Raw genomic sequence first — 27,719 nt, 5'->3', positions numbered from 1 at the left:
AAAAATTGAGAGAACTTGCATGGTGGGTTTTAATGCATGCTACGTATGGCCTGGACCTGGCACTAGCAGACTATCATTTGTTTCGGTTCTTTGTAGAACTCCCTGAATGGTGTTAAGTTAGTTTTTGAAGAGGCATGTGAAAACCATGTATTTATTTATTTATTTATTTTACCACAAACCACAGAAATTCTATAGTGACGGGATTATTGTGTTGCCGGAGAAATGACAGATCATAGAACAGTGGTGCATGTGTACTTTCATAATGTTATTTCCGAATCATATTAAATGTATTTTCAGTTTTGATGGGGTTCAAAGGCCCAATACTTTTTTGACAACTCGATATCCATGCAAGGAGTGCTTGATTACTCGTTCCTGTAAACATAATTGACAGCCTGTCCTTTCGTTCCAGTTCCTGTTTTCATAATTGTCAACGGTCTTAAATCCACGAAAAAAAAAAAAAAAAGAGCTAACCACCTTGACCTTGCTTGGTAGATTAGTGATGTAGCTACATCGGCAAATGGGATAGTACTGCTTTCAGAAAGAACATGGCGTACATGTTGCAGCTAGTACTTTTATTATTATCTGTTTCCAATAACTGATCTCCTCACGTTTCTCCTAACTTTCTCGTTCCATCGATTATTTCATTATCAGTAGACATAGGCAGATTTCTCTTAATTGGAAGATGAGATCGAAAACCTTACCTAAAGGTTTTGAGGATTTATCAATATTAAATATGTGTAGTTGCATTTTAATCTAGTTGTAATTCTCGCTCCTTGTCCTGAATCTTAGCTGTTCTGTAGTGACTTTCGGAACATCAGTTACTTTCATGAGCAACAGATATATACTATAAGCAAATTTTATGCATAATTTCCCTTTAATTGTTGACACTTCCCTTATGTATTGACAGCATTAAATTAACTGTTGTTTATATAAAACACACCATAAGAAATTCGAAATTTTGTCAGAAATAAGTCAATTATAAAACTCTTTTGTACTTATAGCAATGTCTTAACTATTTTATGTGAAAACTTGATCACCTTGATGCCGTGGCCATTTGTTCAGGTTTTGTTCAATGTAATTATATAGTATCTGTGTCGTATGCTTTTATAGTACATCAATATCTTTTGGATGCTAACGCTCTCGCCTTTGGTGCGGGTCCGATTTCTGGTGGGCAGTGTCTGACTGACCAAGTTGAGGGCCCTTGGCGCGGGTCCTTAAAGGCCTTCCAGAACTTAACATGTCAGTTGCAAAACATGATAAGTGACAAAATCATATTTTCTGTATTAAATAAATATGTAGAAGAAAACAGGTCGCAAAAAGTTACAATAATAGTGAGACAATCAAATATAATCGTGAAGTTACTTCAATTACTTTGACAGTTTTTTACGCATCTCTTCACTTGATGAGGCAACGTATGAGACGAGAGATGAAAGCGAATAAGTGCAATGGACTGTTACGGACTAGAAGGGGCCTTTGCTAAGTACGAAGTTTTATTGTCTCATGGGGCCGTACTGATATGAGCAAGAGGGCTCCGAGAAGACTTCTTTCGGAAAGACGAACTTAGGCTTCCGCAACCTTTTTGTTAGGAAGACTGAAGAAAGTATTTGCGATCGCGAAAATTCGACCAAAGCCTACAGGTCCTGCGCCTCGTGATCTCTGCGGGGCCCCTCGGGCTCTTGGTGATTGCCAAGTAGCCAACGTAGTCAGTCCGGCACTGCTGGTGGGGACACTCGGTCGAAAAAAGTGTAACAGCTTTTTCAGGCCATCATCAGTGAAGTTTTCCCTGGGTTTCCCTCATTCCCACCAGGCAAATGCCGAGATGGTACCTAACATAATGGTCCCAGGCCGCTTCCTTCCTTCCGTATCATCGGATAGTGTTCGAGCCGAGGGACGACTTCCCTCAGGTATATGACGGGCTAAATGGCCTTATATGCCGACAGCCCAGAAATCTAATTCTTAATCCTAATTAATATATTCTGGAATTTCTTGTGTACCCGCTGATTGCTCTTTGCCCTCCTTCACTTGGATCTGCATATATATCTTTTTGTTCTGAAAGAAAGAAAGAAAACTACCCATTTCATTTTGAAAAGTAATGTATTTTCACTCATAAAAAGACTTGTGTCAGACAAGGATATTCCTTGATCTGTTTCAAATGTTTGTTGCAGACCTCATTAATAAAATATTCGACAATTATTATGAAGAGAAAGCCTTTGAAATAGAGATGGGTGGTCAGTAATACGTGATATATTAATTTACACTTGTAATATTTGATTCTAATCTTCCAGCCCCCTTCTATGAAGATACCATCATCATTCACTTAGCTACCTTTTAACTTCTTTGGTCTGAAGAACATGATTGTGGGACGTGAAATGTGTATATTCATTTTTAATAAAGTAAATATTACGAACATTGTAGATGTCTTGTCAAGGTATGTTCTTATTGAATGTTTTTTTAATCTGTAATGCATGTTTTAAATTTGAAGATCGAGATAGATACGATCAACGTATTTTCACTTTTTAAAGATAAATCTAAGATTGAAAGGCAAGTGCTGTATTAGTAAAAGAGAAGAGGACTTACTGGAAAGTTCGTTAAGTGATGCACAATATCCACTTGAGCTAAAGACGAGGGTAATGATTTGTTTGTTGTGAGAGCATCATTATACTGTGCAATGTTCTTCAGAAAGGGCTAATTTTCTCTCGCTGAAGTTTCAAGTAGACAAAGTGGAGAGGATTCCTACCAGTCTTTTGCTAAAGCGAAGTTCAGCACCCAGTGTTCAATCTAAGTCTCTGCTGCTCTCTCTCGCTCTATCTCCCACTCTTCGTATGGCTCATACCATGGATATTCTCTTTACTGTGAATTGCATACCAAATATGAGCCGTGGCGAGAGCCTCTTAAGACATTAATGACACTAGCAGGGTTCCTTGTTATTTATTCACCTCTTCTCAGGGGAATCCCTTCTTCCTTGACTTTGAGAAGATTGCCAACGTGTCGATTGAAATTTCATCTACAATGTATTCAGGTGTAGGGCTTCGTTCGTAAGTTTCATTTGAAGCAATTAAGACTGCTTTCATCACACAGTTTCATCCAACCTATCTTCCCTGTACGGTATGTCGGTTTGAGTCAGTTTTTGCAAAATATTTTTCATTCACATGTATCGGCTTGATTTTTTTTTAATTCGCGTGCTTTCTTACGTCTGATCATGATAGAAATTAACATAAAACGAAGAAGTAGAGTAGATATGAGTTTAGCGTCTTGTTCAGCAACGAGTCTGTATGGGATGTGGACCTACAACTTAACGCGCGATCCGAACCACATGAGCTCCCATTGGGAATCGAACCTTGGTCTCCCGCACCAAAGATACGTACATTATCCACATAGCTACGAGGGAACTTCACTGCCGTGTTGTTTTAAGATTTCGCATGGGCTAACAAATAAGTGTTTCTTTCAAATATGCATAATTTAGATCTCGACTTCGCAATATAAGTGTGGTTGGAACCTAATAGTGATTCAGTGCCCGGTTCTGAACCTAACATATCAAAAATCTTAGTTAACAACAATGGCTATTACTGGCATTAAGGGTCTTTACTACAGTGAAATTAAACTACCACTAATTTTAGAGTTTTTAACAAATAAAAATATTCGAAAAGCAGAAACGTAGTGAACTAGACAATACGATTTTACTTGTGATACCATTATCACAACTCATCTATTTGCTTTCGATTAGCGACTGTAGATAAATTTAGCATTTTTAGCAGGTTCTGTAAATAGCAGCATGCCAAAAGCAGATAGGTGGATTGTGGTAAAGGTATCACATGCAAAATTGTATTGTCTAGTTCACTAACGTTTCTACTTTTCGAATATTTTTATTTGTTTTGAAGATATTACAGAAAAAACTCTAAAATTAGCGATAGTTTAATTTCGCTGTAGTGAAGACCCTTTAGCATTTCTTGATATCAGCATGTTGTTTGAATACAGTTCACAATATCTGTTGACTTACATCCTTCGATAAAAGTACAGAGCTCCATCCTTCGATAAAAGTACATATGCTACAGATCCCAAGTTACTCTGGAGCTCCACCGTTCGTACACCTTTGACACTTTTGTTGATAACAAATCAGGTTACTTCAGACATACAAACAAGGAAATTATAATGATCTGATAAGCCTTCTATACAGGGGGTTTCAAAACAACACCGACAACGTTTGGGAGGTGATTTCTCACACCAAGATAAGACAAAAAGTATAGACCAATTTGACTTCACAAATGCTTCCTTTCGGACTTATAGGCTGCCGAAAACTTGAAAAAAATGAACTTTAAAGGCCCATAGCTCCAAAACTATGGGACATACCGTAGTCGGGTCAAGACTTCACTTAGGAACTACTACGTGCTCTATTCAAATATACATGTTTCAGAATCCTGTGGTACTTCCGCAATATTTTTTATAAATGTAGTTGGTGAGTACTTCAAGTTATATGCCCATAGCCAAACTCCCTCTACAAAAATTGTTCCGTGAGTACCTTAGGATTCTGAAACATGTATTTTTGCATAGCGCACATATTAGTTCCTAAATGACATCTTGACCCGAGTACAGTAGGTCCTATAGTATTGGAGCTATAGGCCTTTAAAGTTCTTATTTTTTTCATGTTTTCGGGAGCCTATAAATCCTAAAGGAACCATTTGTGCATCCAGGTTGGTCTATAATTTTTGTCTTATCTTGGTGTCAGGAATCACCTCCCAAACGTTGTCGGCGTTGTTTTGAAACAGTCTGTATATTGGGTAGTCTAGTGCCGTGTATTATTACTTTCGAAAATAATAATAATAATAATAATAATAATAATAATAATAATAATAATAATAATAATAATAATAATAATAATTATTATTATTATTATTATTATTATTATTATTATTATTATTATTATTATTATTATTATTATTATTATTGAATTAATTGCATTCAAATTAGAATAATCGATAAGATATCTCCAAAATGTAGGGAAGTTCATATTTGGGTTTCATGAGTAGGTGTGATTTATCTTTTGTTTCTGCTCAATTTCTCTCAGATTCGGTTATTTCAATAAATCATGGACAGAAAGAGGAGCATCGAGTGGGAAAAACTCGAAACTTAGTCGGAGATCTGAATTCACAATATTGTTGTAAATGAAAATTATATTGGAACACATCACACAAATTTACAATTTTGTTTCAAACATAACTTGAATCATAATAAAGATTCAATGAATTACATAGATTGTAGCTTCAGAAACCGTGATTAAGAACAAATATCTCCAAATGGGCTTCCGCAGCCAATGGAAGCAAATATAAATTTTACAACAGACCCCTTTCTTTTAGATGAAATATATACGTATCTTTGTACTGAAATCGATATACGTTTCATTGTACCAGGAACATATTTATAATATATTTCCCTATTGGTTATTAACATGTACCGTCACTTTGTTTCCAGTGCTTGATTTGCATTTGAATTATTTTCCTGTGATTAAGTAAGTTATCAGAGCTTTGGTATGTTCTCGTGACGGTTGGTAATACCTCCGCTAATTCGAAACTTTTGCATCAGTGGTTTTCTGCTAGTATGCTCTCTTGGTTTTGTTATCCTTTGGTGGAACTTATACTCCTCTTTGAGATACATTGTTGTTATTGTATCAGTAAGTAGAAATTAATTGTATGCGCGCAATGAGCCATGGAGAAATAATAAGTCTCTTCCCTGAGCTTGTAAGAGATAGTGTAGAAATATGTAATAAAGAAAGTGCTTTTAAAGAGTGTATCATTACATATTTAAATACACTGATTGCTATCAGTTAACTTAAAACAGAGTTGTAAATTTTTAAGAATAATTAATGAGACTCCAGTTTCTGAAAAATCATAAAACTACTGGCCACCACTGCAGCGTGAAATGAGTTAGCAAAGTTAAAAAGGAAGCATTTACCTCCGTACTTCGATTAACTCTTCCTCATTCTTAACTTGACCGAGGAAAATTGAATTGCGATGCACATCAAATGGAAAGCGAACGCGATATAGGGCTATGGAAAAATTATCATTTTTTTATCTATTAAATATCTTCCATTCCTAACGCTTCTTAATAGTAAAATTTAGTGCGGAATGCCTAGTTCGATTCCCAGTAAGGGTTAATGTGATTCATGTTCCATGTTAAGCTTCAGATCCATATCTTAGGATACTGAAGAGAATCATTATACTACTAACAGACAAGCATACATATTTTCATTTTCATTATCTGTTTTGATAGATGATATATGTCTGTTGCGTGTGTTTTGAGATGTTCTAGATTTCATTCTTGTATTTATAGTTAGGTAATTCAGAAACGTACGTAGATGCTTGCCAGCTGTTGCTTGTTTCCCTTTCAGCATCGAGACAATATGAGATGTGGACCTAGACCTTAACGTACCATCCGAACGGCAAGAGTTCGCACTGAGGTCTCCTGCGCCGAATCGCATAGATTTAATGTTAACCATATACTCGTAGTCAGGAAGGAGCTCTGCAGATTCTCAGATTAAGGGTAGCAGAACCATTACAGAACATATACTGTATAAACGAAGATGCTGTATCTATTTAAAACAATACTCTGCGATAAGATTTTGAAATAAAAAGACATTTCTAGTTGTATGTCCTACGTTTATGTTCCAAGGCGAAGGAAGACGGTGATGATGAGATGGAATGATAAAAGTGGAAGGAGACCGGAGAACCCCAAGGAAACCCTCACACACGTTGTTTGTCCATGATAAACCTACTGGCGGGAGCTGGGATCGAACCAGGAATCCTACGCACCAGACCGATATAATTTTGTAAGTAGGGATAAATTCAGGAAGTCAAGGAGAATTCTTTCCTTGGATTATTATTATTATATTTATTATTATTATTATTATTATTATTATTATTATTATTATTATTATTATTATTATTATTATTATTATTATTATTATTATTATTATTATTATATTTAGAAGCAGTAATATTTACGGAAAGGAAACTTTCGCCTTCCTCTTTTCCGAAACAGTTCGTGTTCGTTCCTGGATGAAATTGTCCGAATTTATGAATTATAGTTTGTCAACCAAACGAGCAAACATGTGGGATGTAAGATTGTTTTTGTTTCAGTTTATTCTGGTTTGTTTTTCATTCATTGTCCCACGTAGAATCGCAACGCAGAATTGGCAGTTAATGATTGAGTCAAATGAATTCGGTGTACTTTTCTCTAATACTGTGTTTTTTGGGTTCATTTGTATCTTTCTTTTTTCTTCGTTCTTCCTTTCTTTCTTGAGAGTTGTGTGCATATATGTATATTTGCTGCTTCTAATGTACCTTGGCAAATATACTTGTATCTGTCCTTCGTATGTTTCGTTATTGGAGAAACTGTATCGTACCAGAGTTGGTTGTTAGAAACTAAATCACTTGATGTTTCGTTTTGGGCTTGTTATCGACCTTGTCATTGTAAAGGAATAAGCTTCTAATAAGGAGAAATCAATAAATCGATGGAAGGACCATTATTTAACTCTCAGCGTTTTCTCCTCCTCTGTTTCGTACACGTGTAATTCAAACCCTCGAGAGAAATGGATCCATTGGGACAACAGTCTTGAAGGTAGTTTCTTCACGTCATTCCCTTTGTCGCAGTCCTATAGAGTATTTCAGAATAAGTTTTATTTCATGTCCCCCTCCCTCTCAAAGAAAAGTTTGTTCGTAGGTTGAATCAACAGTTGTAGAATTTGATCATTTGTTGTACCATTTGTTTTTCTTCGTGATGTTTTTATAGTATTACCTAGTACCCAGAAAGAAGTCTTGGCATAAATAATGAATAAAACTAGTAAGTCATTTCTTAACAAAATCAAACTACTATTCAGGCGGATCGTGCGGGAAGTCATATCGGTAAATATATATATATATATATATATATATATATATATATATATATATATATATATATATATATCACTTCAAGCTAGAAGAAAACTTAGGTAATATATACTAATTCTTGTATGTAACAATTAGTGCATTAGGTAAGTTTTCTCAAGACCTACTACTGCTACTATTGTTATTAGTCCTTAATATGTTATAACTGGTCTAACTGATCCAAAATAGTTGCAACACATGAAATTCTAGGTTTAAAATAAGGTTTGCTATCCTAAGCTTCATAATGTCTCTATACATTTAGCTGCTGGCTATACTCTGTGTACGCTGATCATTATTTATTAACGAAGAATGGACTTCACATTGCTAAGGTATATGCGTATGTATTGGGTTGGGGGTTGAGATTTGTTGTTGATTTTAATGTTTATTTATTAAGTCTGTGTATTTTACCTTTTCTCTGATGCTAACAATAAAATCAAGTTTACAACAAGTGTTAGGAGAGGTATTAGAAATTTAAGAGGCATGCCATATTATTCTGATCCTCATCTGGCGTAATTTATAGTAAGAGTAGGGCAATTTCTGGGAGAGCTGCAAACATAAGAAATATCACGAAGCTTAAAAATCCTCAATATATATAGAGAGAGACCACATTTAGCCCCATTAATTAACATAGAATCTTTACTAGGATTACACATTAAATCTGTAGGCTATCATTGTAAATTGGTTATATGTATGAATATAAGGATAGCATAATACCGTCATTTTATCTTTTTCAGAAGAGGATTTGTCGAAAATCAAAGAACTCGGTTTTCAGGACAATTTCAATTTGTGTCCTGTTATTAAAAAACAAAGATAAAGTAGTTAGTTGTGTTCGATTCCAAATGCATGTCCTAACCGAAAGCAAACATTTTTTTAAAAAACAATGGACTTTTAATTTCTTTTGTTTAAGGGGGCAGACTACTAAATATTTTTGAAAAACTAATAATTTTTCTTTTGCCCGTTTTTCATAAGTGGAAAGAGGTAATAAAATGTAACTTACCACAATAATAATGTTATTCTACACCCGAAAATATGAATCGGAAGAATTTTCAGTGTTGCCATCCATAGAAATTACAGTGTGACCAGAATTTGAATTACTCAAAAATCTAGGTAAAGGCAGCGACTAGAAAAATGAACTCAACGGTAATTGATGACTTATCATGCTGTCTATGTTTCTCGTTTACTACTTTTTAAATAATGTTTTTATTTATTTTGTAATAACTTATTTATTTTGTAATAATTTATGTAAGTTTTATAAAATAAACAGAAATATTATTTAAAAAGTAGTAAACAAGAAACCTAGACAGTATGATAAGTGATCAATTACTGTTGAGTTCATTTTTCTAGTCGCTGTCTTTACCGAGATTTTTGAGTAATTCAAATTCTGGTCACACTGTAATTTCTATGGATGGCAACACTGAAAATTCTTCCGATCCGTATTTTCGGGTGTAGAATAACATTATCTATTATTGTGGTAAGTTACATCTTATTACCTCTTTCCACTTACGAAAACCGGGCAAAAGACAAATTATTAGGTTTTCAAAAATATTTAGTAGTCTGCCGCCTTAATGTATGCATAATTGTATTAAAGCGATAAGAAACAAAAGTTTGTGAAATTAATACTTCCTTTTGCACTATTAGTGGAAGAAAAACTAGTTAGGACATTGGCTAAGAAGGAATCGTATCGCAAGGGACGTGCTAGATGGTATGGCGGCAGGAAAGAGAGGGAGGGGGCGAAAGAGGTAACAGTTATTGGACGATATCAAAACAGAAAATTCGTACGTGAAGACGAAGAGGTTCATGGAAGACCATGGAGTATGAAATCTTTTCAATTGCGGCAAGTGATCTGCCAATAATAGCAGAATACCTATGATGATGATTTTGCAGTAAAATTGTAGGTATACTATACAAAATAGTAATTGTAAAAAATAAATTCATGCATTATAATTATTTACTTAAATTTGATATTGAGGGTCCGATTTTGTCAAAATTACAGCTCGATACGGACATAATTCTTTTATGTCAGCTCTTCAGTTCAAATATTCACAGTATATTTAATACTATTGTGTTTATTAATCATTGTGGAAACCCAACTTTTTTGAATGCAATCTGGTTTAATTGTTCTATATACCAAACAATAGTGTAGGTGTCTATCGGTCACGAAAATCACGAAATCAGAAAACGGTCATGAAAGTCAAGAAATTTTGCTTTTGGGTCACAATTTTTTTTTCATCCGTACAAATATAAATACAGACTGGAAAATTTTGTTTTATAAAACATCAAAATTCACCACCAGAAATGTATATGGTTGGCTTCAGACGCTACCAAATCGCAAGCAAAGCACGCTTCTATCGCGTGCATGAAAATTCGACCTAATTCGCACCCAAATTCGCTCTTGAGAATGTTATGAAATTTTATGGTTTGGTAAAGGTCATGAAATTCATGAAGAGGTCACGAAAAAGTCATGAAATTGCATTTTGGAAGTTTAGTAGACACCCTGTGTATTCACGCAGCTTGTCAGAATGAACAAATCAGATACCCCATAAAGACTTGGAATAGAAACAACTCTCTTGAGATTATTGCCAAAAATATTTTGTTTGGTTTAATATGTTTCACAACTACGAGAATAAGTTTCCGTGTAATTATTCGAATTACCGGTTAATGAAAAGAAGAGAAAATAAATATTTGAAATTAGCCCTAGAAGCGACAGTCCTGTTAGCGACAGGAATTGTTACCTGTCCTATGAGCGACTGATTCATTTACATTGAGATGATGGAAGATGATATGATTCCCTCTCGTAAAATATGTTTGCCTCTGGCGCTATTAGCATCCGGACAACCTTGGCATTTAAAATGCACGTGCCAATAATACTGTTCGTCAAATATATTTTCCCTCTACTGGGAGTGCAAATAAAACTTATCTTAATTTTGAGTTAGATTTGACATAAAACATATCAATTAACGAGACAGCAGGGATATTTTCATTAAAAGTATATTCCTATGTAATTAATTATTGAAATCCAATTATAATGCCAACTTTCTTCAAAAGCTCTGCTTTTTGAACTTAATTCAATTCAATTTAATTTGTAGAATGCTGTTGAAAACCCTTGTCATAGCCGTCTTGTTGGCCGTTACGTTAACAAAGAACGAATCTTCGAGTGCAGGCTTCAGTGTAGGACATAAAGACAATCGCGTGGGGCCAGATCTGGTGAATTGGGAGTATGGGATAACAGAGATTCCCTTTGGGGACAAAAAATCTTGCACAATCAGTGCCTTGTGACTTGGAGCATTGTCATAGGGAAGACGTCTCTGAAGATCCATATAATTTTATGCGTTTACAAGGTTTAGTGAGAAGTTTCTACATAAGTAAGCATAACATGCAATGAAATCTACATCAATTTAAAGGAAATTTTACGCAGAATGCAAATTAAGTTATAGAAGTTACCTACGTATATCTGCAACAATGGATGATAGTTTAGAAAATGTGACGTACGTAAAACACACATCAGCCTTTCGAAGGTCCATTTCATAGCCGACTCGGTCTAGCCTACTGTGAGGTTCGCGCTCGACTATATAAACAACACCTTAATCGTGCAGTGCCGTTCTTCTATGTCCATTCTTGCTGTTCAGGTGTTCAAGATTGGAGTGTTGCAGTTGTCAAACGTGTAGTGAAAGCTTATTGTCAATTCTGTAATTCAAATTTATACCCTAAAAATTTTGTTTTTCTTTCGTCAATGTTTGTACCGCGTGCATTTTAGAAGAAAAGTCGTGAATTTCATTTACATCAGACACAGAATGGAGAAAAGGTGTGTAACATAACACCGACAAAAACCAGTAAAATTCGAACAGTAAGTGAATGTGGCAAAACCAGTGCTGGAATTGTGCGGATTATGAAAATACATAAAAGCACAGGAAGTAGGCAGTTGGCGAAAATTCGAGAAGCGCGATTCATAAAAAGTGGAAGAATTGACAGATGCGGTCGAAAAATGAAATCATTTCTTAGACAGAAGAGTGCATTGCGGCAGTTGTGTCTGGCATATACATTTCAGTCATCACAAGATCTTGCAACGGATTGGCGGGAAACATCTGGTGTCAATGTTTGTTTACGTACAGTTAGAAACAAGTTAAAATCCATGTTTACGTTTGCAGGGCTGTTAAGAAGCCATTACTTCCACAAAAACAACGCACAATGCGTGTTTCGCATGTCTAATGAAGCACTTAGGCCTGCATGTACTGTTAAAACCTAAGATCCTATAAGTGTCATGGTTTGGGGATGCTTTTATTCCAGTAGGATGTGTAGAATCCGTAATTGTGGTGTTGATGAACAAACATACAAAATGAGTCTACAGGCTGAAATGAGACATTCGGAAGAGATTTATTCAACGGTGAACCCTTTATTTTTCAAAACGGTTCTGTTCTTTTGTCATCGTGTCGGAGTTATAAAAATTATATTATCTCCTTACGGCATGTTACTCACTTCTTTGGCCCGGTAATTCGCCTGACTTAAACCCTATTGAAAATGTATGACATGATTTAAAGGTTAAGGCTCGAGCAAGAACGCCTCAATAAGAAATCAGTTAAGGAAAACAGTAAACAACGTCTGACAACATTACATTCAAGCAGAGAAAGAGGAAAACAGTCAACTCCATGCCAAAAAGGTGCAATCTAGTTATCAAATCGCGTGGATATCCAATTAAGTATTATATCTCAAGTCAAAGTATTCTTTATGCAGACCTAAATTAACTCCCGTTAACAATGGCTGTCACGTTTTGTAAAATTTCACTCATTATTGCAAATATAGGTAACTTCTGGAACTTAATTTGCATTCTGCATAAAATTTCCTTCAAATTAATGTAGATTTCGTTGTCTTTATGCTTATTTGTGTTGAAACTTACGCGTATTATTAAATTTCGTAAAGGCATAAAATTAGATGGAGTTGCTATTAATTTTTTTCATTTATATCTATCAACCTTTTCCAATCATAGATATTTTTGTGTACAATTAATCTGGTTCTGTTCAAATCATTCGTGTCAGTTTGCATTTCTACGTTTCAATATGTATCAGTTGACGCCTGTCAATGCTTCAGATCTTAATGTGATGCATCTGTGTAGTAGACATTATTTTCTAAATACGATAGTCTCTCTACTAATAGCAAATGAAAAGTCTTCAAAGTATAATGTGTCAGGAAAGTCAATGTATGCAGCTTCGAGCAGTCATCCCTTCCTACCACTTACTCACTTATTATACCTTTTAGTCGACCTTGGAGGTCGTGGTAGATGGAGCGTGTCAGTTTGAAGGAGGAGGGCGTAAGAGGTCGGTCGGTCGGCGGCCTTTGACGTACATATACGGGCAGCATTTCCTCTCTCGTTGCCACTGACTGCATCCGGTTTCCGCATTTCCTGTCTCATGTTATGTCAAGACTTTTATAAGCAGATGGTTATTAATTGAAGCTCAGCTTGAGAAAATGGGCGGTGAACAACATGTTAATGACACATTGAAGTATAAATTGTAGAAAGGGGTATTAACGTGTGAGTGTGTAATCCAAATAGGCTTACGTTCGTACACGATTGACTTTTAATTGAGTAAAGTCCTTTTCTAACACCAAGGCTGTATGATATAGAACACATTGCATACAGAATCCGACCAAACTTGTATCTGAAGCAAGGACTCTCATCGAGAGTTGCACTCGAGACTATCCACAGAAAGCATACACGATACATCTGGTCATAAATGAGCGCTACATATAGGCCTACACTCGAAATCTAGTTATTTTCAATTTGCTCTGATTAAATTTGGTTTACCCAAAAAATGTACACCCTTCCTTAGGATGCATGGTCCAGGATTTTATTCCAGAGGAGCTATTGGATTTATAATATTGATCCACCGCTTGAAGGCAGTTGAAGATATATTTGAATTATGAAAAACTGAGAATTTGAAGTACAAAATCAGTAGCATTATTTCAGATTTTACTTGAGAGGAGCAGATTCTCCTGTTGATATATCAACCTCCCCTGCAGCCCCAAATGCCTCCCCTGTACCGGGCCCATACCCCAACAGACCTTCGTAACTCATTTTTAAATACCATACTTCTATTTTCTGTGTACCAGGGGCTTCACGTGGTCCGAACCCCGTCCAATCTTTCGACTTCAACTCCCCAAACAAAAATTTCTGAGTGCTCGTCGATGCACGAAGCTTATGAAAACAGCAAAAGGGAGGAGATAAAGGATCCAATTACAACTACTTTCAGCGACTTGTATAAAATACAGGGTGTTTCAAAACAACACCGACAACGTTTGGGAGGTGATTCCAGATATCAAGATAAGACGAAAAGTATAGACCAACCTGGGTGCACAAATGCTTCTTTTCGGAGTTATAGGCTGCGAAAACAGGGAAAAAAAATGAACTTTAAAGGTCCATAGCTCCAAAACTATGGGACCTATCGTAGTCGGGTCAAGATTTCACGTAGGAACTACTACGTGCTCTATCCAAATATTCATAGTTCAGAATCTGTGGTACTTCCACAACAATTTTTATAGAGGTAGTTGGTGAGTACTTCAAGTTATGTGCCTCTAGCCAAACTCCCTCTACAAAAATTGTTGCGTGAATACCTTAGGATTCTGAAAAAAATGTATTTTTGGATAGCGCACGTATTAGTTCAAAGTCTTGACCCGACTACGGTAAGTCCCATGGTATTGGAGCTATGGGCCTTTAAAGTTCATTTTATCATGTTTTCGGCAGCCTATAACTCCGAAAGGAAGCATTTGTGCACCCAGGTTGGTCTATACTTTTCGTCTTATCTTGATGTCAGGAATCACCTCCCAAACGTTGTTGGTGTTGTTTTGAAACACCCTGTATAAGGATTTTCAGTTGTTCGTATTCTAAAGTTCTGGTTATTCATATAGCCAGATAAATCAAACCACGATTTGTAAAGTAGTATGTATTACGTTGTGAATACGAACACAGCAATATTGTACTTTCTTCCCTTTAATATACTATTTTTTTTTTCAGTTATTGTACGACATGAACACAGCAAGCATGAAATTTAAACTTTCAAAGTGCTTTATATAAGGTAAATTTTGATTTGTTCTCCATAAATGACGGGACGATTTCCTAGGTGAACACATTGGTGTAATTAGAATATTTTGCCAGGGGTGGCATGGCCCCTTACTTCTGAGAATTGATGGAACCTTGTTTGTGATCTAATGGGCCAACAATGTTCTAGGATGGCCTGTCTGTTCTTGATCCCTTGCAATTACTCCAATGAGTGAACATGTAAAAAAAAAAGGCTTTACAGATCTCCCGAAAAGTCAAGTGTCACGACACTATGTCTTTCACTTCGGGGCCTGTCATGCACAGTTCCAGTATCCTTAAAGTTCAAATTGTCCCCGCACCTATTTAAAACTATTCGTTCTCAAGAATACACTAATGATAAAACGTTCTGGAAATATGTAGCTCATTTCAATAACAAAATTAACTAAGATCAACACTGCACGTAAACAAGAGAACACTAACAGGGTGACTATATGAAGCGATCGCAACGCAATTTTATTGCTCATGCGTGCGCTTGGAATACGCTGACCATGTATTTAAATGTGGATGGCTAATTACAAACGCGAAAATAATAAAAACGCGGAGAAAACGTCAGCTCGAACGTATTTGGTGCGTTTCAGAACAATAGACTGTCTGCTGTTTAAAAGATATCAAAAGAAAGTGGGGAAAAGGAAAGACGTGTTACCAGACAAGGGGGTTTTAGCAAGAAATAGCTGCTTTGAAGATGCTTTGTGCAGAGTACTGGAACTCTGCTATTATAGAGACCTGGAATTGGCAAGAAAGACCTGGACACCCTGACTGGCTCACAGTATGATTTATAACTCGGGCAAAAGTAATATTACCAAATAGCCACCTTGGTCGCGTTCGCTCTAGGGGGTAACGCTTCCAAAAATTCATTCTCAAATAGCCACAGACTAAGGGTTAGGCTATTTGAGAATGGTTTGATCCGTATTAATATAGAACTCATATCTCTTTCTTTCTCTTTCAGTTCTTTTACCATTTTTTCATACAACAAAAATATTTTGAAGCATGTAGCTTTATCACGAATTATGGTAAGGATTACTTAGATATTTCACGATCGAGGCACCAAAGAATAGTTGCTATTGAGGCATAATATGACATTCACTATTCAACTCAAACGGAATTTTAAATAGCAAAGTAACACTAAGTATCGGTTAGTATAGAGTGTTGATGGTTCTCTTGAGTGCAAGATACAACTATTACGATTATATTAAGTTTGTTACACAATTGTGTTAGAGACTTTTCTTTATTTTCTAAGCATATTTTTGAAAGATTTTTTAAAATTTTTCTGTTGCTTACTGTGAATCTATTTTTTTGAGTGCTTGAAAAGACTATCACATGAAGGACTGCTTATCTTTATATGTAGAAGTACTGCGATTTTGAACTATTTTAAATTGTAAATATTTTCAGATTGTCCGTAGAAACGTCAAGAACATAGAGTTTTGTACGCAGAATGTTGAATGAGAGTTGTCAGCTAGAACTTTTTTTTATGTTAAGAAAACTGTAGAGTATTTGATCGTGACTCTTGATGTAATTAATTGTCAACTACTAGCAGACTCTCTTTTGTATAAAACAAAGTGTAAATGACAGAACAGTGGTGCTCAGGTCCTTCTTTTCGATTTTAATGTTACTTTTTCTAACCTAGGGGTTTCAGGTTTTAAATAGTTTATCAGTTACAACTTAACGTCATTTTCACTAAGTAGTTTGTAATAATAAGCAGTGATGATTTTAGATTTGCCCTGGTGGGAGACCTTCAAATTCATGGGAAAGAAAAGTAGTAATACAAAAGTACTGGTAATCCCGCACTGAGCATGATCACAGATATGGCTCCAAGAGGGATGATTTTTCTCCCACGCCACTCCCTGAAATCATCACCGACAATAAGGAAATAAACGGACTATGGATTCCGTGTTCTATTTGATTCACTTTTAAAAACGCAAATTTTAGGAAAAATTATACAAATTCGAGGTAAAAGTTTTTTTTTTTTTTTTTTTTTTTTTTTTTTTTTTTTTGAAAAAAATAAGCATCGAGAAATCTAAGTTTGCATGAACCGTGATTTAAATCAATGTTTGTCAGCGCAGGCCTTAACGCCCTCCAGATAGGTTTGCGTTTCCAAAGAGGCGTTGTAACAAAAAGGTGCGATAGAGGGCGTTTAAGATTTCATTACTCTCTTATTATAGGACGAAAGCCATTATGCATTTTACAAATTATCAAAAGTTTGTATTTTCTTTTTACAAATAATAATAATAATAATATTATTATTATTATTATTATTATTATTATTATTATTATTATTATTATTATTATTATTATTATTATTATTATTATTATTATTATTATTATTATTATTCGAATCAACAGCTAAAGGTTCAATGATTCTGCCGGTTCAATAGGAAAAAACCGGTTCAGTAATTCTTAAGTAATTTCTCAGTATTTCATTTGATCAGACATTTTATTAAAACGTAAATTTTTACTACATTTATATCCAAATTTTATATCAATTTTGGTATAATGAAAGATATCCAACCAATATAAAAATTCTGTGTTATTATTTTAAAAATGTCGTTCAAAGAAACGCTCATTGGATTCTTTCTTTTGGAAATTGAGGACGGCATGCTGTTTAAAAAGATTTAAAATATGCATTCTTCAAGGCAGATATTAAGAATTTAAGCCTTTCTCTGGTTCTTGGATCGCTTTGTTCGTCTTCGTTCAGCCTTGTGCATGGGTTGATTGGCTTAAGATGATGGGGCACTCAGAACAATCACAAGGGAGTGCTAGACCCGAGAAGATTAAAAGCCACTTGTTTAATTCGCTTAAATTCTGATTTTCATTTGCTTAATATGGCTTAATGTTGTTTCGATAGGTAGGCCAATCAGGAGCATCACTTCAGATTTCGCTTGAGGGGGGACAAGAACACCACTAACAAGACTTTCATGTTTTGTACTAGTATACGTATTAGTAGACAATCAACTAAAGTAAATGTATTCCTAAAACTCTTGGGACAACCGCCCCTAAATGATGCCCCTGGGGCCAATATGTAGATATTCGCAAATGAGTATGATGTGTTCTTGAGAGTGTGAATTAAACAAAGAAGAAATCCTAAATGATAGGAAAAACCTTTGAGGAAGGAAATTAAACTTCCTCTTGCAAAACCTGATATTTCACTCAACTCAAATCGTTTCTGTCATCGCAATTATGTAGTGATTATTTTATTTATTTACGTGGTTGAGTGAAATTTCAGAATGGAAATTCTGTACTTTATTTGTCCATATTTGTTTCCCTGTTTGTCCTCGATATTCAGGGCATTTGTTGTTGTGAATAGTTTACAAGCAATAAGATCACATGATTTTATCCTTAGGCAAAATGCAGTCCCGTTGTCATGAAAACATTCGTTCGTACCACAGACTTGGTATTTTGTTGGTTTAGTGACTTTAATTTCTGGGAATTGTTGTTTTTTTGTTTGGGTGCTTCTTATCGGTTGAGCTGGTTGTGCTGAATCATCTCATTTCCTTTGCTTCACATCCCTTTCATTAAATACTAGGATAGTTAGTGATGGACTTCGGTGGTGTGTTGTCGGTGTATGTGGGAGGCTATGCATACGAAAAAGTGCTTCAGGAACGATTACGTAGGCACCGTAAGTAAATACAAATAATTCATTAGTTTAGTACAAACTTATAATATGAAGTTACTTTCATATAAGGTGAATTTTATGTAAATTATGTATTTTTAGTTTTTTAAACCGTCTTTTAAGTTTGTATGATCGAGACTAATAGAATGGAATCAATGACACTGGAAGCTTAAAGTATAGTCATCAGTTTTATTTATTTATTCATTTAGCAAACATTATTATTATTATTATTATTATTATTATTATTATTATTATTATTATTATTATTATTATTATTATTATTATTATTATTATTATTATTATTATCTGAGACCAATTTAGCTGGAATAGTTAATGATAATAACAATACTAGTGGTTTTGGATACCACTTTAATCAGTAGGTCCATCTTATAATAGGAGTTACGACGTTACACACTATTCCAGTGATGGGCAAACTTTTTTAGGAGGAGGTCTTGAAAACGACAAAAATGCTTCTCTGAAATGCTAACATGACGTTTCAATTGTGGATAAGAAAATACCTTAATTTGTAGTTGCTAAGCTAAACATAAAGAAGAAGACAATATTCCGGAATTGTTTATTTCCTTTTATTCTTCTTGTTTTCGTTCGTCAGATTAAGAATAGGAATTATATCGCTGGCCGGATAGAACCTTTGAGAGGACCTCGTCTGGCCCGCGGGCCGTAATTTGCACATCATTGTTTCAATCAATCGGCACAAGGAAGTCAGCCTGTTCCTGTATTTAAAGATACTTCCCAACATTCTCTTAGTGAAACTGAAGAAAAATCTTGAAAAGAACCTCTTCACAATGGCTGGCCACCAAATTTTAGCCGGGAGCCTCCTAATTACGAAACAAGAACTTTAACCGCTGCCCTGTACCCGACTTGTGGCGTTACCTTTGACTTAACAAACAAATAAACAGTCAATTGTTAGTAATTGAAAGTACCGAACTTAATTAAATCGAATATGCTGATTTTTTTTTTTTTTTTAATAAACAAATCTCTTATATTGGTTATACTGTATGTGATTATATGGTTATATGTGGGAATTATAGGGTTTAAGCTGCGATGGCTTCTTCGTAGAAAAATACAAAGGGAAAGATTTTTTTGTTGCTAAAATTTTCATTTTTTTAAAGGAAGAAAGTTCTTCCGTATTTTTTATAGTTCGGAGGAAATATTAATTTTCATAGTTAAATTTAATAATAATAATAATAATAATAATAATAATAATAATATAGGAAAGTGAAACTAAATAGGTAAAAGTAATTGTAAAATCCGGTTTTGAGTAAATAAATAAACGCCAAAGTACTTTTAAACTAACTTAATTCTTGGGACATCGCGTAGAATGCGTTTATGTACCACGAGGCGAACTGGGATACAAACACGAAAGTGATTTTCCAGACACACTGTATGATAGAGGTTTTCATGGACCATAACTTTGAAGCGCACTCTGGCCCGTCACAGTCACTTAATTTCATTGCCCGAATCAACTCGAGTTCGATAAGTAAGTTATCAATGTCACTGCGAGTTCATACAACTCTCGAAGAATATTTACGCATTTTTAAAGAAAGCATAAGTCACACACTGGTTTAATTATTAATTATATTCAGCATAAAAGCAATTTTAATATGAAATTGTATACAAATTAGTCATACATTATTACCAAGAACCAACCACATATAATGCTTATTTTAGTAAAGTGAAATCTTTCGTCTACATTTTATTGAAATTTTTTTTCAAAGGGAAGTTGTAAATATGGGTGGACCAGTTTAGTAGCATTAACAGTTATCCTAGTTCTGTTTTTTCTTTCTTTTTATTATAATGTTCAGTGTATGGCCCACTCTAAATTTCTATTCACACAACATACTGATGTCAATGGAGGATTTCCGTTGGTGCTTTTTATTTTCATTATATACTACGTGATCTTGTCATGCAAGATGGAAATAGTTGACAAGCATTCCAAACGAAGTATGTCATTAGAAATAGGTTTAGCATATTCTTTTATATGTTCTGTGATGACTTCCCTTGTACATTAAGCGATTCAGAAATTGCATTTAAATTATTCACAGCCGAATGACATTTTATTTCTTTAGTACCATTGAAGGATAAAATGCGTCTGGCTAAACGTTACAAGTAATACAGACCAATGGCGTACGCAAAATCTCATCAACGGCGGTTCAAACATTCATATCCTTCAGGACACGTGCGATTTTTGTATATAAATCTTTATGTATGTGTATGTGTGGTATATATTTATGTATGTTCCAGAACAACTCTGGAACGCGTGGACCAATTTTAACCAAACTTGGTACATATATTACTTACAGTCTGGAAAATAGTACTATCGGGTGTCAGAGCGGACGGGGGAGACAAAATGATCGAAAATCACCTATATTAATCTTGAATCCATAATTTTCGGGGTCCATGAGCTGATATATGACAACTACAATTCCCTTTAAGCCCAAGTTCAGTCCCTCATTGAGGATAAAATCCCCCTAGCAAACCTAGGGCCATAACAATGATCGAAAACGACCGATATTAATGTCAAATCCGTAGTTTTCGGGATCGTTAGATGAGCAATGCCGATGCCGTTTAAATCCATCAGCCTCTATTAGTACTCCTGATAGGGAGCGAATGGGGACATGTAAAAGTTTAAAAAAATGACCGATATTAGTGTCGAATCCATAGTTTTAGGGGTCTCTAAGTTAATTGGTGACAGTTTTGGTGCCGTTTAAATCCAAACCCAGTTTCCAGTTAGGATAAGACTACCCTAACATTACTTGGGGAAAAAGAGAAGGGAGAGACATATAAAATGATCGAAAACGACTCGTAGTGTCGAATCCATAATTCTTGGAGTGGCTTAGATAAATAGTGTCACGCCTGATCGTTAAGTCCGATTTAAGTCCTTATAAATGCATGTGGAAGAGTGAAATATTGACATGTAAAAATATCAACAACAAAAAAAGACCGATATTAGTGTATAATTATTAGTTTCCAGCGTTACTAAGTTAATTGGTGGCAGTCCGCAACCCGTTTAAGTCCAAGTTCAGTCCTAGTAGGAGCAAGACCCCTTAGCACTACAAGGGGGAGTGGAAGAAACAGATATAAATATGATTAAAGAAAAACGACCGATATTAGTGTTAAATTAATAGTTTTCGGGATCGCTTAAATAATGACCCTCTCGATACCGTTTAAATCCAATTTCATTAAGTTCAGCCCCCATGAGTAACTCTGAGGAGGAGGAAATGGCGATATTAAAAAATAATCAGATAGCACTATTAGTATCGAATCCATAGTTTTTGAAGTACCTAAGTTGATTGGCGACACACCCTATACTATTTAAATCTACGTTTAATCCCCATTAGCACCCCAGGGTAGTGAGAAGGAATTGGTGTGTAAATATAATCGAAAACGATCCATATTAGTGTCGAATATATAGTTTTTGATGTCGCTGAAATTAATAATTACACTTCCGATAGCGTTAAAGTCCAAGTTTAGCCCCATCGGCAAGAAGAGGTGAAAAATCAAATGTCTTAAGTGGCAGGCTACTGCCGAATCCATAATATAGGTTAGCTTACAATTGCGATGACATTTAATCCCAAAGGAGGTGGGCTGATAAGGGCCATTTTTCGCCCATCAGGCCCGAGATGTGAAATGCATGGTTTCCAATAGTATACCTCATAAAAATAAGAAAACAAATATATTTTGACGGAAAGCGCTATAAGTGAGAGGTAAAAAAAAATAAATAAATAAAGACGTAAGTCGTGTGTTAATGAAGGAATGTAAACACTAATGTCATGAGTTGGAATCCGAGAAAGCAATAGTAAATAGAACGCTAACGGCAAGAATAAGAAGAATGAAGTCTACTACGACTATGAGATCAATATATTACATCGGAAATAATCAAGCATAGATAATAATCAAATAGCTGGAGACACTTGTAGCTAGTTTGCAGATTAGACATCGTGCTTGCTGTCGTCATCCGAATCGCCACTGGACCATCGTGCAGCTGCGGCATCTTGTAGTGTATGAGTATATTCTAGACTTGGTTTCTTAACTGCGGTGGAATTGTGGCGCCAGTAAGCCAGAAACCATAGTACGGAAGCAACATGCCCACAACTCCGACGACCCGTGCGCCTACTTTACATTGACAGTACCACTGAACTCGGAGAACAGAAGCATCGTCATGATGTATGTACAGAGAGTACATACCTTTGTCACTTAAGTGCTCGTCAATGTAAGGATCGGATACATCAGGTAGCTATTGTTGGTCGTTGTTTTTAATCTTTCCCTCAGTATTGCAATATAACATATCAATGACTTCCCATCGGTACTTCATTGACGCGTTGTATGTATGATTCTTCGATATATATATCTATTACAGAATTTCATGCCATTCTGCGACTGGTTTTCCTGCTTGCACTTTTACTCATACCTCTTTCAGAAATGACACGCCTTCTCAATACTCCATAACGTGCTGTCTCTATTTTTGCTGCCCTACACACATATTCGCGCAAACAATACATTTTTTATATATTTTATTGACATGCTGAGCATGTATTTTCAGTCACAATCGGTAACTAACATCAGAGCTGGAGTCTCCAGTTGAACTCGTACATTACAGCGTATAAACGGTATTCATCACTCTATACTCTCGCGCAATACATTTTGTTCTCTAATAGGTAGAAGGACACACTGAACCAAAATCAGTTAGTACTCATATCAAAGGTTACATAGCGTTATATTATGACGAGTCAGATTTATTTTGGTTCATCGACTCCTTCTTCCTATAAGCCTCCATCAAAGACAGCAAACATTACCAAAATGTCGCAAAACGCAGAAACGAACTCTTTTTGGGCTCTCATTTCTATGACTTACTATTTTCTTTATCACGTATCTACTATTTTTACATATGCAACAGATCTTCTAGTATACAAATACATTGCAAACTTGTCGGAATCGGACACTTCATTTTTCCGTTGTCTGATGGGCGAAAAACGGCTCTTATCCGCCCACCTCCTTTGGGGTATGTCCGCTGGATTGGGAATTAACAGGGATAACGCCGAAGACATCCGATCGATAAATATTTGGATGTATGTGTATGAATGTAAATTCCGGAACGTCTGGAGCAATTGGAACCAAACTTGGTAAATACATTACTTTCAACCTTAAAAAAAAAAAAAAAAAAAAAAAAAAAATTGTGGGAGCAAGAGACTTTAATAGGTGGGAGTTGGAGGAGTGACATGTAAAGATAATGCAGAACGACTGATAGTGTGGAGTCGATAGCCTTCGCAGTTGGTGATATGAATAGTGACGCTCCTGATGCCGTTGAAGTCCAGGTTCATCCCCATCTGCAGAGGTTGAAGGAAGGTGAAAAATAAAATATCAAACATGACAGATCTAAGTTAAATTCATAGTTTTCGGGGTCGGGAAAACGTCTGACCCGTTTCAAATGACTTTTGGAAGATAGTTGGTACCAACTTCAAGCTGGGTGTTTTTAATTATGTTAGTTTGATTAAAGACGTATTCTGTGGCGGTAGTGTGTTTCAGTATTTATGCCAAAAGTATAGCACATGTGTATCTGCTGTATTTTTATCATCACACTCTTATTGAAATAAAATATTCTAAGGGGGAAGGGAATTCATATATTTTCCATAAACCTCGTGCGAAGAACGAGCAATTCAGCTAGTTTTTAATATAGTAAATGTTTATATTTTTTATATCTTTCTCAAGGGGGAAAGGTTAATGCCCGAAACTCTTTTTTTTTTTTTCTCGTCACTGATGCAGACAGTAGCACAGTCTACAGTATTTGCTTTACTGTTAGTAGAAGACAGACGACAGTGAATATAGTCTGTTAGTTAAAACTGTCTGTTTCATCAGAATAAAAACTATCAGTTAATATTGACAAACAAACGACATAGTTTTTATCGTCATTAAGGTTCGTTCTTTGATTTTCTCAAGAACTATGCATGAGAAATTACCGTCAATCGTGTCATTTTCTGAAGCTCGATGTCATCTATCGATTGACATACTGATATTTTGGCAATATGATAGTTAAACAAATATTTTAAGATTTAATCTGAAGTATGGTTAATGAAATTAAAATCATAACCACATTTACTGTACTGTATACTGTCGACTTGTTAGTGTATATCTCAGTATGAGTTTTATCGTAGTAGATGGCTTGTCTATCGTATATGAATTTTTAGTTTACAAAAAAAGTTTGATTTTCTCGAAAACTACACATGAGGATTTATATTCATCCATATCATTCTGTTCATTGTGGTGAGATCAGTTGATTAGGTATACGTGTTTTGTTCGTTAAATGTCAATGGTAATGTAGAATTTATCAGAATAAAAGTATAGGCATCAAACTAGAGTTTACATACAGTTCATGTATTCGGAAGTCCGATAAGAGGGCGCAAGGTTTAGATCCGGGATTTCTTAAAGTTTCATGAAAGTATATTGATAGTATATTATTGTGCGCTATCTGTAGGTACTCGTCGTTATCGGGTCTTAAATCAGAACATTGATTGAAAGAGAAGAGGGGAAATGTTTTTACTCCATTCCTCGGTGCTTATCCTCTGCTTCTATGTAAGACCGGTCAACCACGACGTATTGGGGGTTGCATACATGCAAGGCATTCTTAAACACGTGGATAAGTTTTCGCATACATCTTCCCCTCCAAATCCGCATCACCGAGACGAAAATAATAATAATAATAATAATAATAATAATAATAATAATAATAATAATAATAATAATAATAATAATAATAATAAAATAAAAGGCTTCATTCAGAATTAGATCACTTCTTTCTATGCGAAAATCTGATGACACACACACACACACACACACACATTATTTTATATGTAAGTATAGATAAATAGTGTGAATCTTAGCCAAGGGATTCGTTCTGGATTTCTACGGTCCACGACATTTGCAAATCATGTGTGTTCTGTTGAGAGCAGTTTCTTGTTTTGTGTTCACAACTAGACTGATTTTCCAAACTTAAAACTTATGATGAATTATAGTTAAATTTTAATAAATTAAAGTGGACACTGTTATATCTTTTAGCTATTTTCTATTTTATTTATTTATTAGGGTAGGGGCTTTGCCTCCCTGACTCCTATGGTACCCAATCTCTTAAGATCCGGCAACTTATTTAACACTTTCGCTGCGGCAGTGTGAAACTGAGTTTGGATCTTAGTGCTATACAAGTCACCGTGTGTCTCATTGAAGGTTTGTCCGTCGATGGTTGTAATGTTAAAAATCTGTACAAACGAAAATACCACAAACGCACAAAGGTAATACAATGCATAGAACAGCACTGCACAAAAATGAAGTATCGCACAAGCCACCGGTGACTAGTAACGCAGTGAACGTGTTAATGTATGAATACCTTTAAAAAATAAAAGAAACAACCGATCGGAAATATTTCGTAATAATAATTTGTTGAAATTAAAAATTAGAACTTAAAAAAACATATATTAGAAACTAAATAATAATAATAATTGTATGAGATGAAAAAGACACGATAGTCGTAACACTATTGCATTGAAGTTGGAGAAATTAAAAATAGAATGATATCAAACATATAGGCTATATGTTTGAATATAAAATAAGCTCAATTCAAAGCATGACCCAATATGACATAAAACGTTTCAAATTTGTCTTACCTTTATATGTAAAATTGATTTTTAGATGTCTATGAAGAAAGAAGTTTTATATGTTTAACGTTTCTATCCGTGTGTCCGTCCGGGAGACACAAAATCTTAAGAACTGGATCACCGTCAATTTTGGCCAGCATGTAGGATCAAAAGTTAAGAATCGGAGTTTATTGATATTACGTGATCCATCCAGTTGATCCTAAGAGATGGACAATTAAAAATCGGTTTCCCATGTATTCCTACGGAAGTAATTATGGAAATCATTTTTGTTTAATAGGCTACCCGTTATTGCTGTTGAGATTAGCGGGCTGGTATAATGTTTAGGATGCAAAATTACTAATCCGTTTGTGGAAAACAATTCTATAATGAAACTAATAACTTTGTACTCGACCAACTTAAAGATTTAAACAATTTCCCTTTTCAAATATTCATTCAACTTGAAGTATTTGAGGGGACTGCGGTGGCTCAGTGGTAGAGCGTTCACCGCTGGTGCATGGTGTCCTTGGTTCGATTCCAGCTCGCGCCAAGTAAGCTTTGTAGTGGACACACACTGTGTGCGTGGGTTCTCTCGAGGTTCTCCGTTCCCTCACACTTTCTTCATTCCATTATTTTCATTCATTTCTCATTACCGTCTTTTAGCGTAGCTGGCATAATCGTGGGACGTAAAACTTAGATTCCATTTCATTTTATTTAATTGAGGTAAAAAATGCTATTTTAAACCTAGGCGCTGTGAAGTTTAGCGTGTTAAGGGGCTTGGTTGATCAAAAACCAAACCAAACTTCTTCACGTCTTGTGCACTGTGGTACTGATACTTTCTTTTTATAGTATCAAATAGGAATTAGCTACAAAACGTTTAGAACCTCCTGTGTGATGGAAGTGAAATAAATTATCGAGGTTCATGTCCCTATGTTATGCTTAGTTGAGTAAGGAAGATAGTTGATACAAGTCAAGAATTATGTCACTATTGGTGGAATAAATATAATGGGAAATGAGATCCCCCCCCCCAAGAAAAAGTCACGGTGTTGTCCAGCCTAAGATTAGATAGTTTGGAATGAAATTAGTGACCCCTCGCATCGAAGATGGAATTCTAACATTGAGCTAGTCATCGTGATCCCCTTACGGAATACAAGAGTTCATTTCAATCGTAATCGTTTTGATTTATCCTCTTAATTTAGAAGATATTCCTTTCCCTTCCACACTTTTATTCCAAGAAATATCCCATCATTCATTTTGTTAAAAGTAATAATTTTCACGAGCTTAAAAGACAAAACCATAATATATAATATTGCTAGTACATTCAGTTTCCTGCTATTATTTATAAAACATTTTGTAGGAAATCATTGTTTTGTTGATATTTCTCTATTGAACATTTAAACGCTTTATATACTGCATTCAATTTGAATTGTCTATTTCTGTGGACAGTGACGTATTGCGCCAATATC

The 27,719-nt window shown here is 35.2% G+C and overlaps 1 protein-coding gene across 14 annotated transcripts in view; it reads left to right on the top strand.

Annotated features, from left to right (window-relative positions):
- DIP2 (disco-interacting protein 2) overlaps positions 1–27,719 on the top strand; it is a 298,258-nt gene that overhangs the window by 195,853 nt on the left and 74,686 nt on the right. Inside the window, exon 1 of one of the 14 annotated variants that reach the window (XM_081765445.1) lies at positions 18,462–18,619. The exons of the other annotated variants lie outside the window; for them this stretch is intronic. Coding sequence (XP_081621571.1) covers positions 18,538–18,619 — 82 coding nt within the window. The 5' untranslated portion in view covers positions 18,462–18,537. Of the gene's footprint in view, positions 1–18,461; positions 18,620–27,719 lie in introns of those variants that run through there. 14 annotated transcript variants of the gene reach the window in all.

The sequence above is a fragment of the Thermobia domestica genome, chromosome 7 (assembly GCF_964235325.1).
Source record: "Thermobia domestica chromosome 7, izTheDome1.hap1.1, whole genome shotgun sequence".
Classification (NCBI taxonomy): domain Eukaryota; kingdom Metazoa; phylum Arthropoda; class Insecta; order Zygentoma; family Lepismatidae; genus Thermobia; species Thermobia domestica.
Note: the sequence above shows the minus strand (reverse complement) of the source record. Positions and strands in the feature narration are given on the sequence as shown.